The following is a 16,394-nucleotide window of genomic DNA, read 5'->3' as shown; positions in this document are numbered from 1 at the left end:
TGTCCTGAAGACACAGCTGTTGGATAAAATATAAATAATTCCAAATACGAATTTAGCAAACATCCCCGATGAGCTTTAAAAGAAATCAATTTCTATAAATGCCAAGAAGTATTTAAAATAACTTCTTCCTGTATAAGTGGTTGCTCTATATATACTTGATAACTGTAGTAAACACAATATACACAGCTATCAAAAATCAGTTCATATATTATAGAAACTTTTAAAACAATGTCATAAAACTCCTAGTAATTGGAGCTACAGAAAAATACACTGAGAGGAACTGGAAAACGAGTATCTGTTTATTGGCATTCTTTTACTTAAGAGACTTTAACATTTTAAAATAATTTGGCTACATCACCATGTCCATGTAGTATTTAATAAATCTGGGATTATGCCATAACAGTATAATTTGGCTAAACCAACAAAAAAATTTTTAAATAAAATTACCATAAATTTTGGTTTCTGTCAAGATATCTGGCCCAAACCATGTTTTTCAAAACTAGGCACAACACTACCCATTGGTAAAAAAAAGTGGGGGGGGGGGGGGGGGCGGGGTCTACAATCATTAGGGAACAAATATAAACCAAATCTCCTTATAGGAATTATTTTATGCATTCAGTATACTTTATCTTTGGGTTTTCTGGGCATATTTACATAATCTAAATTATAAAATAAAAACAAAAACAATTGCCCTGTTATATACACTAACATTTGAGAGAAATCATAGGAAAAAACCTATTAAGGGACCCCAATGTTGTGGTCTGGTCCGCAATGAGGTTGCAGAGAGGCATGGAAGACAAGCTCTCTACATTCAAGGAGCCCATGATTTTGCTAGAGAAATGAAGTAGCAAGTAGTAATACAATGTAGCATGGCCTGAGTGTCAAATGGATGTTTCAAATAGCAGTATAGGAATTCTAAGACTAGAATGACCAAACATCAAGGACCGGAGAGGTTAGAAAAGGTTTCATATAAGTAAAAGCCAAAATTTGAAGGAAAGATAGGACTTAGATCAAAGGAGAAAAGAAAAAAAAGAGTATTCCAAACTGGAATATCTTTTACAAAGCTTAGAGAGAAGGCCTGGGGAAATGTAAGTAAATATTTAGCTTTGGCAAAAGGCTTCATGTAGGGGGATAGCAAAGGTAGGCCAGAATATTTCCTGGGTAAAATTTGATTTCTTAAATAACTTCATGTTTTCTTCAATCCAGGTTTCTAGTATGTAAACAAAAGTTAAAAAAAATTAGAAGTTTAAAAATAATGGGGCAGAGATAAGGCCTCAGAGTTATTTAACAACAAGATGTCCCACCCATAAAAACATGGATGTCTCTCTGCTCTATAACTTCCACAATAATTCATTAGACTTTGTACATAACTATAATGACAAGTTTTTAGAATTAGGGACCTGACTGAGAACTCTGGCAGGCATAGTGTTCTTTATTTAAATGAAAGCATCACATTTTCTATTAATATTTCCTACCATTCAACTCACTATAGAGTAACAACTCTCTTAATCTCTTTCTGTTCAATGCCTTCATGAGTTTCATGAATTACTGTACAGTCTACATCTGGGAACACCTGGGTCACAGGTGGAATGTCTATCATTTCTCTCAAGGTCTTTCAGCAATGGTACTGGGGCAGTTTCACTCAGGGAATACGAACACTCTAAAAAGAAGGCTCCTGCCCAAACTGTGCTTAAATACTGCTATTCTCCAAATATCCTTCAATCTGTTGGGAGGGAAAAATAAGCACACTGTAAATCCCAAAACTGCCATTTTATGGTCCTGCCTTTTCTGAAACTTGAAACTTAACGAAAAGCTTAAACTTAAAGCCTTAGCCTAAATGGTTTCTGACATTGTACATGGTGCATGCTATTTTCCCAATATCCACCCCCAGCCCTCCAGCACCACCCACCCTCGCCCTCCCATACAAACAATAATTCAAATTAACTTTCAGAGATTTAGGTGCTATTTTAAAAATATCAAAATTTTACTTTACCCATTCTCTTCGCTGCTCCCTGTATTTTTTTAAGCTGTGAGTGGATGACCATGCTATGTGATCAACAACTGTGAAGGCTAAGCAAAAGTGAACTGAGTTTAGTATTATAATTTCAAAATAACCTTAAAGTTTGTAATATTTGACATACATAATGGTATGAAGAACCCTTATTTTACTGCATTATTATCAGGCATTAATGGCAAGCAATTTATAAAAACAACTAAATAGAATTTCTCTTGTATACAATTAGCTCAGAGCTTAGCTTAGGGACAAGGAAGAGAAACCCCCCCACAGTACGCAAAGTAAACAGAAGCAACCTAGTATATAAGTGGGGGAAGGTCCTCCCAGCTTCTCCACTGTGACAACCATGCCTCTCCCCACAGGTACACTTGTTAGGGGCCATGTATCACTGTTGGTTTGGGCCAGGATTCCCTCGAAAATAAAATCCACACCTCTTCAGTGAAAGGAAGCCAAAGCCAGAAAGAGAGATGGGTAACTAACAGAAAGCTTCAAGCTTCTCATTTCCCTGTGCCCTTCAGTTGTCAAATGCAAAGAAATGTTCCACCCTCTTATCATCATTTCTTACAATTTAAGCTACTGAATCCACATAATAAGGTGGGACCTATATAAAGACCCACAGTCAATTTCTAGTTTGGTCTAGTCTAGTACAGAGCAGGGCAGAAGACCAACCCTGTACTAGTAAACTCTGTCCTCATGTGGAACCAAGGTAAAAGCAGGTGACTACTGCTGCCTAGTGACTATTACACTAAAGAACCAATCTAATCACTTTTACACCTTCCTCAAATTTTCTCACCAACTCTAACTTCTCCCACCTACCTTTGTTGTTCCTTTAGAATTCAGCCTAAAACTCACCTACAGGAACCCTTCTGTAATTAACCTTAAAAATTACCCCACGTTCCCTTGTTAATAAAATTTACTTTAATTCACTGCATATTTATACAATTTAAAGTATAATTTCTTTTATAAAAGGATTCATTACCATGTCTTAAATGGTTACAAGTAATTTGAAAACATTTAATATAACTCAACACATGTCAAAACTTTCAGAAATATATTTACTACATTAGAAAAGGAAAGAAAGTTTGCTCAGACAAAGATGGCAGTGGGAAAAACCCGTTATGGGATTCTCTCTTCCAGATGTAATATTAAGCCACTTCTTTCTAACAGAACTCATAATCTTACTGAGTGGTAGCAGCTTTTCTTTCCCTCAGAAAATACGAAAATAAAGGTATTACACAGTTCAGAAAGGCTATCCCCCTTAATATATACTTTGATATGGTCCTAAGATTCATAATCACAAACAGGTACTAATAACACCCCACCACAATCCTTATGATGAGCCCAATGTTTTAAAAATGCAATACCTACTGCAGAAGAAATTTCTAGAACAAGTTCATTCTTGCTGAATATGATAAGATTAATAATGCTAAAATAACTTTTTAATAAAATCTACCAGCCTACTTCTCTATGAAAATTCAAACAAAATTATAAAGAATGAGACTGGGAAACAGCCTTGGTATAAGAGCTTACAGGTTCTTTAAGAGCTATCAGAATGGTAATGGAATATAAGAAGAGAATGCTAAAGCAGTTACATTCCCACAGCTTTATTCCACCCCTTGCCACAACCCTATCTTCTCCCATTATATAAGCATATAGTCTTGGCCTCTGGCAGGGGTTAATGGTGTCACATTTCGGGGAAGATACTTGCTTTAGGAAATCTATCTACACATTTTGCCTTAGATTTAAGAAATACATTAGAAAAGTGGGAACACTTTCCTGAAAATTAAGTTCTAAAAGTAGATTACACAGACTGTTTTATGAATATATGCCATAAAATTCAGTCATTAAAAAGTACAGCCTAAAAAAAAAAAAAAAAAAAAAGTTGCAGCCTGCTAAATTTCTATTTTGATCCTTACTTGCAGAGCTGCAATTCTGATTCAGTAACATTTGTATTCTGGATACTTGGTGCCTTCTAGCACTCAGAAGTTTCTCTGCACAAAACCAGAAGTAGTGAAAGCTATCTCTGGCTATGACTAAATAGCTGAAAAGAACCAAGAAAAAGCAATTGGCTGGTTTATCTATTAAAAAGACAAGTTCTCACCGGTTGATGATAGTTATAAAAGCTAAGCAGAGCCTCCTCAAATCTAAAATGAATGGCAAAAAGAAAAAAAGGAAAAGAAATGAGACTATCAAAGGACAGAAGTGACAGACAACTCAATGATAAAAGAAGTTAAAATGAAAAACAGATTACCATGAAGGAGACTGAGCCTTACAGCTATGAGAAAACAAAGTCAAAATAATGTGAATACACACCAAATGTGCTTCTAAAATCAAGTATTACAAATGAAATTCCTTATGTTTCCCTACATAGTGTAGGGGACTAGACAGGGGAAAATACATGAAATAACATTTGTTCATCCTTACAGGTGTCTGATTGTCTGTATTTTTTAAATAGTTTTTTCAAAATTAGATACCTTTAGCCCTGGCCGGTTGGCTCAGCGGTAGAGCGTCAGCCTAGCGTGCGGAGGACCCGGGTTCGATTCCCGGCCAGGCACACAGGAGAAGCATCCATTTGCTTCTCCACCCCTCCGCCGCGCTTTCCTCTCTGTCTCTCTCTTCCCCTCCCGCAGCCAAGGCTCCATTGGAGCAAAGACGGCCCGGGCGCTGGGGATGGCTCTGTGGCCTCTGCCCCAGGCGCTAGAGTGGCTCTGGTCGCAACATGGCGACGCCCAGGATGGGCAGAGCATCGCCCCTTGGTGGGCAGAGCGTCGCCCCTGGTGGGCGTGCCGGGTGGATCCCGGTCGGGCGCATGCGGGAGTCTGTCTGACTGTCTCTCCCTGTTTCCAGCTTAAGGAAAAAAAGAAGAAAAAAAAAAAAAATTAGATACCTTTAATCAGTATCATAGAATTCACTGCTTAAAAATAAACACAATTGTTCATAGGCAAATTCTCCATCCCTCATTAGACTTTCAGTCTCTCTAGGATTAGTCCTATTAACACTACTTTATTGCAGTCAAAACACAACAGAAACCAGTATGTCAATAATCTCTAAAAGGAAAGAAATAACTAAAGCAATTCAGCAAATTAGAAATATTCAGGAAAGTAAGATTCTGTTCCTATCAGCAATTACAATACCTTAAACACGCCAACAAATAAATATACAAAAGACAATGACTGGGGAAATATTCCCTCTAATACTACGAGTCACATTAAACTGTAACATAGGAACTTCTCAAAATACAAATTCATGTTTTTTAAAACCTGAGGTGGAGCAACGGTTTTCCTAGTAAGCTCACCCTGCTGTTCCTCATCCATAATGTAGAGTCACAACCACTCCCCACCCGTTACTAGTGCAGGAGTTATCTTTGATAAGCACCCCAATAACCAGACACTTTTTCAGTCCTATTATGGAACAGGTGGATGAATCCTCTAGAACTGGTGACCACCACACCAAAACACTAATGGAGATGTGAGACAGTCAAGCTAAGAGGTAATTTCACCAGACAAATCTAGATGGATCTCTCTAGGGCCTCCTATACCTCTTCATCTCACATGTAGGTATATCCGGTCATTTCTACCTAGGGGCTTTGGTTATACAGTTTAAGCAATTTCACTTTCACATGAATAATCAGAACAGTACTTTTCAAGTAGGACATTTGTTCAAAGGATAATTTTAGGCGTTATTTGATTTCACCAACAGGACATTTTTAACACCACTGAATCACTTAGCGGTGATTATTTAAGAAAAAAGATTCCACTGGTGCTTAGTATGTGTTTGATATATCTAACAAATCCTAATTTTTTAAAAAAGATTTTATTTATTGATTTCAGAGAGGGGAAAGGAGGGAGGGGGGGAAGGGGAGGAGCAGGAAGCATCAACCTGCAATAGTAGTTACTTTTCGTATGTGCCTTGCCTGGGCAAGCCTGAGGTTTAGAACGTCAACCTCAGCATTCCAGGTTGATGCTTTAGCCAATGCGCCACCACAGGTCACACTAACAAGTTCTAATTTTTAGCAGAGTGACAACAGTCTAGTTATCTCTTATAACATGATGTTGTTTTCATCATATTTATCTTTCTAGGGATTTAAACTTTAAAATTAAATTTTTAGAAAGTGAATTGACATCAAGAAAAAATATTAAATAAAGAAAAAACAGGATAAAAAAATAGTAAAGGTGATCCGTATGACTAACATTTGGGAAACATTTATCTAGAACAAGGTTTCCCAAACTTTCAATATGTCTAAGTCATGTAAAAGGCTTCCTCAAACACAGGTTGCTGGCCCAACCCCCAGAATTTCTATAGGACTAGGGAGGACCAATAATTCACATTTTGAACAAGCTTCCAGGTGATGCAAAGATTGCTAGTCTGAGGATCACACTTTCAGAACCACTGATCTGGCACAGTGATCAACAAAGCTTGTTCTTAAAGAGCCAGGTTGCAAATATTTTCATCTTGCCAGCCATTATGTCTGCTGCCAACTATTCAACGCTGCTATTGTAAGGCAAAGCAGCCACAGACATTATGTACACACATGGACATGGCTGTATTCCAATAAAACTTTACTTACAAAGAGTAGGTGAAAGCCCTGGCCAGGTAGCTCAGTTCGTCAAGAGCATCCTCCCGATAACACCAAGGTTGTGAGTTCAATCCCCGGTCAGGGCACATAAAGAATCATCAGGGAATGCATAAATAAGTGGAACAAACTGATGTTTCTGTCTCTCTCCCTTCCTTTCTAAAATCAATCAATAAATTAAAAAAAAATCTGATTAAAAAAAAAAGTGTGCAACAGTGCCTAAAACACTCTCAAGTAATTGAAAAGTATATAGTATAAACTAATAGATGAACATAATACAGAAGCAAGGAACAGCTAGATACACTGTACATACCATCTGATAAATATCCAACCTATTTTACTGAAAGGCACAGATTTGGAAAATTTAACTCTGAAACAAAAAACAAGTCTGCAGAAAACTGGGGTCCAAGAAGATAAAAACAAAACAATTACTATACATTCAGGAGACATGACAAAAGACTCAGCAAGGGCACCTGGTTCAACCGTTTTCATGTTGAATCACACAGAACAAACACCACTGCAAAGAGTTCACATCTAAATTAGAATGTATGGATCAATATCTAAAGAATGTTTTTTAGAAAAAAAAAAATGTACAGATCCTCTTCTCTAACCCATGCTAAAAAGCAAAATATGACATTCAGTTAAGTGAGCTACATGTTAACTTTCTGATGGCTCTGACTTTTCAAAGTCATAAGTTACTTAGTTAAAACAAAAACACTGAAGCTGTAGCCAATTTCAGAATTTTTACAAACTACTTTTCTCTGCAGTCTCAATAACCTTACAATATTGATGAACTTGTCTATTTTGGCCTTACCTCCCATTTTCTACCCTAGTGCTGCTATTGCATGGGACTTAAAACTAAAAAGAAACAGATTGCCTTTTCTGCAGGTATTACATCCACAAGACTCTCTCCCATCAGAAACTTACCCTCTCTCTCACTCCCTTATTCTTTCTCTAGCAAAACATTCCATCTTCTTAGTGTACACTTTCTTAGCAGACTAAATTGGGAAGAAGAATTGCTTGTTTCTGCTATACTAACAGCCTGGGGCCTTCATGATTCAGCCCATTTCAAACTCCTTTCTGGAATTCCATTCTTGAGGAGTACCTGCCTATCTGCAGCCCCACTGCTCACCTGAACCCTTAGCAACTTCAAACTTTACTGGACACTATCTGACTCACTGAACCTAACCCTGATTCATGATACCTACTTGCCCTTGAGTTCCTGCTACCCACCCTGAACTTGCATCGCACTACCATTTATCCTTATATGACATTTTAACCAAATGAAATCAAAGCATTTACTTGCTGCTTATAGAGCCTATACAGTGATAAGACAAAATTATTCTTCTTTGGCTTCAGTTGTTTTCACTGAAATAAAAGAATGTCTCAAAATCGTAAGGCTTTCTTGAGGAGAGTGAAACAACTGTAAATAATCCAAGGGCAATGCAGGGTTATATAATACAATACTGTTACTGTTTTCTCAGCTGTTCTGTAGGTAGAAATATTATTCAGAGTTCAACATGTAAATGAGTTAATAGTATTGTTTTTTAATGGATTCACTATGTGGATGTCAACAAAGCTTTATAGACTTCTGATTAAGTCAAATATTTACTAAAACTCTCTTTAACCTTTTTCTGTTTAACTACTGTTCAACCTTATGTTTGCTAAAATGTCTTGTGTTAAAGAATTCACAAGCTCTAGAGTAAAAAAAAAGACTCATTGTTATTTTTTAAAAATGTGTGCTTATATATTAAAGGCTATGCCTCCTTCACTTAAAATGAACAATTCAAGTGGAATAGAAGAATGGCTTACAACTGACCAAAAAATAAATATGGTTCATTATGTTAATGAGAAAAAAGTTAAAAGAAAATGTTCTAAATGTTGATGACAAGTCAAGAAACACAGATTACAGTAAAGATGGTTTTATGAAAAAAATTCACACCGAAGAAACTACTTCAATCTCTGATTAAATACTATCCTATGTATACATTCATATTAGGAACAAGTAAATTATTTTTTTTCTTTTAAGTTTTTAAATTGGAATTATTGGGGTATAAATGATTTTCTGAACTATATTTTCCTGGGTATCTCCTAAGTTGAGTCTGCTTTTAATTTTCTGTTCCATAAACTATAACTATGTACAATATAACCAATCAACAAAAATGTTAAATTCTGATTAATGTACTCTATTATTAACTGAGGAAGTAGAGAGTATCATATGTTTAGGAAGATGGCCATCAAAAATAACTAAAGTTAAAAAATAAAAAAATAAATAAATAAATAAATAAAGTTGCCCTAGCCAAACAGCCCAATTGGTTAGAGCGTCGTCTGGAAACACAAAGGTTGTCTGTTCGATCCCTGGTCAGGACACATTCAGAAACAGATCAATGTTTCCCTTTCTCTCTCTAAAATCAATAAAGAAAACTTTTTTTTTTAAAATAGCTAAAATTACCTGAAAGCTGTAACTTGCACCAAGTACTTCTAAGCCATAATGGATAACTAATCACATTATAAAATTCTACTCTATATGCTACATTCTATTCTATTAGTCTACTGGTTATTTTTGAGGGCAGATTTCCATTCCCAAGCTGTTTTAACCTTTCAGAGATGGTCTCTGATCCATTTAAAGGTTATAGCAATTAAGAACTATGAAGCCCTCAAAACTACCGTCTGTAACTTCCCTTTTATTCTAAACTAAGAATGTAATCTAAATTTGCACCCTCAATTTAAAAAAAATTCTATTCCTGCGCCTTAGACCTGTCTGGGATCAGAACTAGAGACTTAAGCATAACCAAACTGTATTTGTTGACAAAACAGCTTGAGCTATAGGGCATCAACTGCAATCAACCCAACTAGACACAAATGACCACAGTCTGTGTTGAGGACACTGGGTTCCTCCAAACTGTCACACAGACAAGTCTCAAACTGCTGCTTGAATTCTCCCAGACTGCTTTCCTGTTTCTTGCTTTCAAATGGAATATGTTCAGGGAAAACAAATGATCCCTCTTTTTTTAATGCTAACAACTAAGAAAAAGATATTTATAAAATTTAACATCTTACACTTCAGATAAAATTATATTAATTTATATCTACTAGTGGTTCCTCCCTTCTAAACTTTAAATATATTTTTCCAACAGTTTTTGAGTATAACATAGGAAATTGTTTGGTTTCCCATTTAACAAATGACAGATTTAACTTGAGGCAAAAAAACGTTAAGTGACTTACCCAAGGTTACAATTAGAGGTACAGCTGGGGCTAGAAACCAGGTCTCCTGAGTCTCAGCCCAGTCCTCTTTTCCTTAGCCCATGATGCCTTATCAGAAAAATCCAAATACAGTCAGACCCCCAGTTACATGGGTATGAGTTACACTGATTCACATATACAAACTTTATATAGTGTGACCAATGTTTCAACTCACGCGGTACCCTGCTTCCATTTATGCAGTATGCCAGGCATCGGCACGATTTTCAGTGGCACACAGGCGGTTGCCACCACCAGGGCCCTAGGCAAAATTGCAAAGAAGGCAAAGTTTGTCTTTGGCCCTCCCACCTCCCTTACACATTCCTCTCCCACCTCCTGCTCATCCCCCTGCCCAGCCTCCCAGCACCATCATGCTGCCCTCTGGTTGTCCAAAGCACCCCCACTGTCACCACTCACCCAGGACTGTCCTTTCTGGAAGTGCCCAGTGATCAAAATTTACCTCTCCATTTCCCTGTCACTAAAATTCCTATTCCTGAGGATTTCAGTCAAGTTTAGATAATCTAAATGATTAACTTGTTTGAGTAATTCAAAATTAGGTATATTGACAGACTTAAATCTCCAAAGAGTTTAAAAAGGAACTAATTAAAAACTCTGATGAGGGCGGGGGAGGGGGGACGACAAATCTTGAACGGAGGGAAGGGGAAGTCAAGGTTTTCCTAGTGCTCTGGGCCTCCTATGCCACTTCAAATTCCCTTATAAACAGGACACTAAGGGTTGAAGGAGTTATTGCCACCTTGAGTCCCACTATCCCAGAAGATATTGGTTGCTTTATATGTAGTCTCTAGGATTAAAATTAAAAAAAAAAAAAAAAATGGACAGGGTTGCCTTAAATACCTCCTACCTACCTTTTCCATCTTTCTCCCACCTCTTGGATCCCCAATTCCACCTCTTAATGCCAAAGACAACCAACAGCGGTCCCTGTAAGCTGTTCCTGTGTCCAACACAAGGCTTCCCATTATATTGTTTCAAATTAGATGGTGCTATGGAGGAATGTATCCATGTTCCCCTATCCCTGGATAACTTGAAGTTGACTACAAGCTAAAAAAGAACAATCCTAATTATTTAAAGGTCCTAAATCATAAAATGAAATATGTAAACTCATGAACTATCTGACATCTGGTAAGAAGGAAAAGAATGTTCTGATTATTATCTTGTACACATAAAAGAACTTATATTTCTAAAAAGACATTCAATTCTTTTCCTTGAAAGTAGTTAGTTTCTCACTTGTGTCCCAACACAGCAGTGCAAATCCAGTCATTTCAGCTAAACAGTATTGTGGACTGATAAACATGAATTCATTGGTAAAACCTCTTAATCTGAAGGCAAAAAAATCCAGTAACAGACACAAAAAAATATAAATTTGTATACAAAACAGAATGGATTTTAAGAAATCCATGTTTCTGCTGACTATATACACAGGAATATATATATATATATATATACACACTTTTTTATATTTATATATACATATATATACACTTTTTTTTTAGTTAGCTTTGCAATATAAGATTAGCTGCCCAGTTCAAAAATTTATCAGGTGATAGTAGTGTACTTTGATCCAACTACCCTCCCAGTTAAATCAATCAATGTAAAAGGTACCAAAAATGGTATCCATCTCGGATTTAAAAGATTATGTGAAGTAAACATTACATGATTTCTATAATTTTATTACAAAAATTAGTTATTCTGTCAGCTAAAATCCTTGATTAAGTCCCTTCACCATCCTGTCTTCATAATGAAAAAGGAGCAGTGTAAAGACATGCTGCAGATATAAAATGACCATTCTAGCTAAAAGTGAAAAACGGTAAGTTAAGTTTCTCCAATGGCATTTTAAATTAATGTTAACTTTCAAGGGTTTACTTCACAAATAAAATTAATTTCCTTCTCGATATTTCCCTCCTCTCTACACAACCACAAGTTTTGCCATTTTCAACTATTTGTCTATCGGTTCTACAAAGAAAAGTTCCCGGTGTGAGTTTTAATTAAAACTGAAGTGTGAATAGTAAAAAGCCCTTCATGCATTGCCAAAAATATTTGAACTTAATAAAATTTTCCCTGGCCGGGTAGCTCAGTTGATTAGAGCATCATCCCAATACACCAAGGGCACATACAAGAATCAACCAATGAATGCATAAATAAGTGAAACAGCAAATAATGATTTTTTTTCTTTCACTTCTTTCTGCTCTAAAAATCGATTAATTTAAAAAAAGGAAAATTAAAAAATTTAAGTCTAACATTTTGCTGCAAAGCACTCATAAGAAAATTATAAGAGCAACTTAAAAATTTACTAAGTCTTTTATCTCTTCTGTCAAGTAATTTAGATAACTTGTTAATAAAAAGGCATTTCTTCAATGGCTAAGAAACTTTGCTTGAATAAACAACATACAAAAATAAACGTTTTATTTTGTTTTTTAAAAAGTATTGAACTAGACCTTTCCTCCGTATTAGCATAGATTTAAATTGAATTTGAAAGAGCACATTATTATCATCAACAAAAAAGCAACAGCATTTCATTTTTTTTATTTAGAAATTCTCTTCATGACAAAAGATACAAATACTGTTCTTCCATACATATTCTAACCTAAGCGCCTAACAGAATCGTTTCCCTCAATTCTACTTCACTGGGCACATTTTCAAAATGGTTCTATTTGGGGCACATGCAAGATTTGTCAATATTTACTGAACAAAGCCTCTATTAAATCGTCTAACAAAATGGAGGTCTCTTGGAAAAAAACAGGCCATAACATTTTTTGCACAAAATGGGGCCAAACACACCCCCCTCAAAAAACCATGGTTTGGGTCAGATTTTTCCACAAGAATGGTTGTTTCTGTGGGGGGTCGAGAATGCATTTCTGGTACTGGGTTCACAGTAAAGGTTTTCTCTGGACCCAGGTAAAAGGCGTGGGGTAGGGGACAGTACTCTCTGGATGCTCTGGAGGGCGGCGGCGAGGGACGATCCCAGAGATCTAGGTTAGGGATTAGTTCAGAGGGCGGAGGCTCTAGCGGTCCGCAGGTACCTAATTCGACCACAAAACGGGCCTCGAGACTACGCGAGAGAGACGTGGGCTCTCCGGTCCCAGCCAAGTCAACACTGAACGCTCAAACTCTTTCAACCTCCAGGCCCCGCCTAAGCCCATTGGCAGCAGTTCCCGCCAATCCGCTCGGACACCGCCCACCCAGCCCGCCTGCACAGCCCTGATTGGATGGGACCGGAGCCGCGACCTCGTGGTACCAATCTAGGAGCCCCTTACTCAGCCACACACACAAGCCCAGATGCGCCCGCAGAGCCCCTTCTCCTCGCCTTCCCCATCCCCTCCCCCACCCCCAGGGCACTGGCAGAGACTTACCGTCCCGGGAGGTGCCCATCAACTGGTCCAGCATCGCGCGCATCTGGGCCTGCGCCGACATGGCGGCGGCGTAGCGGGCGAGCAGGCGGGGGTGGGGCGCAGATCAGGCCCTTCCGGGCGGGGGGGACAAGGGGAAGGGCTGGGGGAAGGTGAGACGCTGTCTCAGTGGCCGCTGCCGCCGCCGCTGCCTCGAGGCTTCCGGAAAACGAGCCAGAGGATTTACAGCAGAGTCCGGGCTGCACTCCTGACGACGACGCGTACGCGGAAGGCAGCAGCCCCCGAAAACGACCCTCGTTCCCTCACTCTGTCGGATTCCTGAGACAGAAGCGATAAGGGCTAAGCAAGCTCTCGCTTCAACGCCGCCACCCGCCAGCAGCCGTCAACCCCCCCCCTCCAAGTTCTGACGCCGTTCGCCACCGCCGTCGTTGCGGCGTGAGCGCGCACGCTGCTCGCGCTTAGTCGTTTTCTACGGGAACTCCACCAACTGGCGTCCAACAGTCAGTACTCGCTCCGCCCGCTCCGCCCCGCCCCAAAGGGGTTACACCCTAACGGCTCTCGTGCGCGTGCACGCGAGTTCTCCCGCCCCTTTCCCCCAGATATCGCGATACTCTGGTGCTTCAACAGCTCCTTAAGCCGAATTCGCCTGAAGTGCCAAACTTCACGCTCCTGGCTGCGGGTGGGGTAAGGCCCCAGCGGCACCCCGTGAGTGAATGTGCCAGAGGGCTAGCTCGAGTCCAAAGTGAGTAGAGATCTTGTAGGTTGGTTCTGCAGACGTTAGCAGTCTTAATAGCTAGTATGGGCGTGTTCCTGACGAATACCCACTGACCAATTAACTCGTTTTCAGGGGCCCGCCCAGAACCGTGTAGACCGGCCTTTCTCTCACTGTTGCCCGACCCCTACAAAAGGAGCCTTGGACCTGGCATCTGGGTCATTTTCCTTCATCTACATAGGGCTTTAAGCCCCCGACTGAGATAAATCCATTTCAGGAAATAGCGCCTGAAGTTAATACACTAGGAAGCAGGAGGTGTGACCGGTTCCGGATTAATCATTACTTACCGGCAACAGCAGGAAATTGTTAGCCTAAATTAGGAACGATGGAGATAAAGCAGTATTCTGAGAAAGCAGAGGACGTGATGTCGCAGAGCATTTTTTTCCTGCTTGAGAGAGAAATTTGAAAGATAAGGTCCTTCTTTTCATTGTATCAGCAACAACGGAAAAGAAAGCTTTGTGGGTTCATAGCTTGCCGTCCCCCTGGACTCAAAACCCTTGGTGGGACCTTCAGCAATTTATTTCTTAATATTATGTTGAATGGAAATACTTTGAAAGGAAGTGATGGTAAAATTATTTGTTTCATTAAAATTTTATATGCACCGCCTTGGAACTTAAACTTCATTAACACAATCAACAAAAAATTAACATGAAATAGCAGTTACAGTCCCTGGATCCTTTTAAATGCATGTTGGGCCAATAAAAATTTTAGAGGCCTGACCTGTAGTGGCGCAGTGGATAAAGCGTCAACCTGGAAACGCTGAGGTTGCCAGTTCAAAACCCTGGGCTTGCCTGGTCAAGGCACATATGGGAGTTGATGCTTCCTGCTCCTCCCCCCTTCTCTCTCTCTCTCTCTCTCTCTCTCTCTCTCTCTCTGTATCCTCTAAAATAAAAAAAATTAAAAAAAAAAATTTTAGAACCACATTGCCTTTTGGTAATTGACAAAATAGTTTCGCCAGTTATTCAGGTAACTCAAAATTCAAATGATTCCAAATACTAGGAATGTCCTTTGAACATTATTTACAATAAAAGAAAAAATGTTCAAATTAATATCCTAGAGAGATGCACAACTACATATATATACTTTTTCAACCTTTTTACTTTCGGGGACAGGTGAAAATAGAATTATTTTGGGACCACTAAGGTAGAAATCACCGTGAGCATAAGCAATTTCAGCTAAGATCATTGGGTCTATAATCTTCCCACAACCCATCAAGCAGTTAACTGTTTAGCAGACAAGAACAAAATATCTGATGGACTGGTCAGCAGACCGTGGTTGAAAAACAGATATATATAAGGTCTACCGGAAAGTTCTGTCCGTTTCTATCACAACAAGTTTCGACACGTAAGCACATGTTTATTTGGCGCATGTATGCCTCTCTATTTTTATCACTTAATGTATACATACCGACGTAGCAAATTAACTAAAACAAAGTTGATTCACGTTAGTCTTATATGTAAAGCGATAGTGTACCCATGGCTACTGATAAAATTCATTTATGCCACTGTAATTTTTACGAATTTCAACAAGGAAGAAATGCTACAGAAGCATGTTGATCACATCCACCATATTCTCCGGACTTAGCACCCTCCGACTATGACTTGTTTTTGTCCTTACAAAAAAATTTTTTTTAATTAATTATTTATTTATTTATTTATTACAGAGACAGAGAGTGAGTCAGAGAGAGGGCTAGACAGGGACAGACAGACAGGAATGGAGAGAGATGAGAAGCATCAATCATTAGTTTTTCATTGCGCGTTGCAACACCTTAGTTCATTGATTGCTTTCTCATATGTGCCTTGACCGCGGGCCTTCAGCAGACGGAACAACCCCTTGCTTGAGCCAGCGACCTTGGGTTCAAGCTGTTGGGCTTTTGCTCAAACCAGATGAGCTCATGCTCAAGCTGGCGACCTCGGGGTCTCGAACCTGGGTCCTCTGCATCCCAGTCCAATGCTCTATCCACTGCGCCACCGCCTGGTCAGGCCTTACAAAATTTTTTGAAGGGCAAAAAATTAAAAAATGAAGAAGATATCAGACAAGCACTGGTTCCATTTTTCGCATCAAAAGATAAAACATTTTTCAAAAATGGGATATACAAATTGCCCTCACGCTGGCAAGAAATCATTAATAATAATGGCAATTATATTATTTAATAAAGTTTATTGACGGTAAGAAAAATTTGTATTTTGTTTTATTCCAAAAACGGACAGAACTTTCCAGTATGATATCCTTAGGAGAAAAGTAACACTAAAATGTTGAATAATTATGTTAGTGAAAAGTTTTCAGTGTTAACTTTTTCTACCTTTCTGCTTGCTCACATCTCTTATTAAAAGCATCAAGTTTTTAAATTTATTGATTTTTAGAGAAAGGAAGGGGAAAAGAGAGAGAGAAATATCAATTTGTTGTTCCACTTATTTATGCAGCCATCAG

The 16,394-nt window shown here is 38.6% G+C and overlaps 1 protein-coding gene across 4 annotated transcripts in view; it reads right to left on the bottom strand.

Annotated features, from left to right (window-relative positions):
- LUC7L2 (LUC7 like 2, pre-mRNA splicing factor) overlaps positions 1 to 14,627 on the bottom strand; it is a 57,437-nt gene extending 42,810 nt beyond the window's left edge. Inside the window, exons 1-2 of one of the 4 annotated variants that reach the window (XM_066362864.1) lie at positions 13,196 to 13,725; positions 10,006 to 10,089 (exon numbers count right to left, since the gene is read on the bottom strand). Coding sequence is in view for 2 of the 4 variants with exons in the window: in XM_066362861.1 (XP_066218958.1) it covers positions 13,196 to 13,256 (61 nt within the window). In the remaining 2 variants the exon portion in view is untranslated. Of the gene's footprint in view, positions 1 to 1,993; positions 2,071 to 9,812; positions 9,880 to 10,005; positions 10,090 to 13,195 lie in introns of those variants that run through there. The other 3 variants (XM_066362861.1, XM_066362865.1, XM_066362863.1) reach the window with 3 other exon arrangements.
- Positions 14,628 to 16,394: the final 1,767 nt, after the last annotated feature.

This window comes from Saccopteryx leptura, chromosome 2 (assembly GCF_036850995.1).
Source record: "Saccopteryx leptura isolate mSacLep1 chromosome 2, mSacLep1_pri_phased_curated, whole genome shotgun sequence".
NCBI classification, from domain to species: Eukaryota; Metazoa; Chordata; class Mammalia; order Chiroptera; family Emballonuridae; genus Saccopteryx; species Saccopteryx leptura.
Note: the sequence above shows the minus strand (reverse complement) of the source record. Positions and strands in the feature narration are given on the sequence as shown.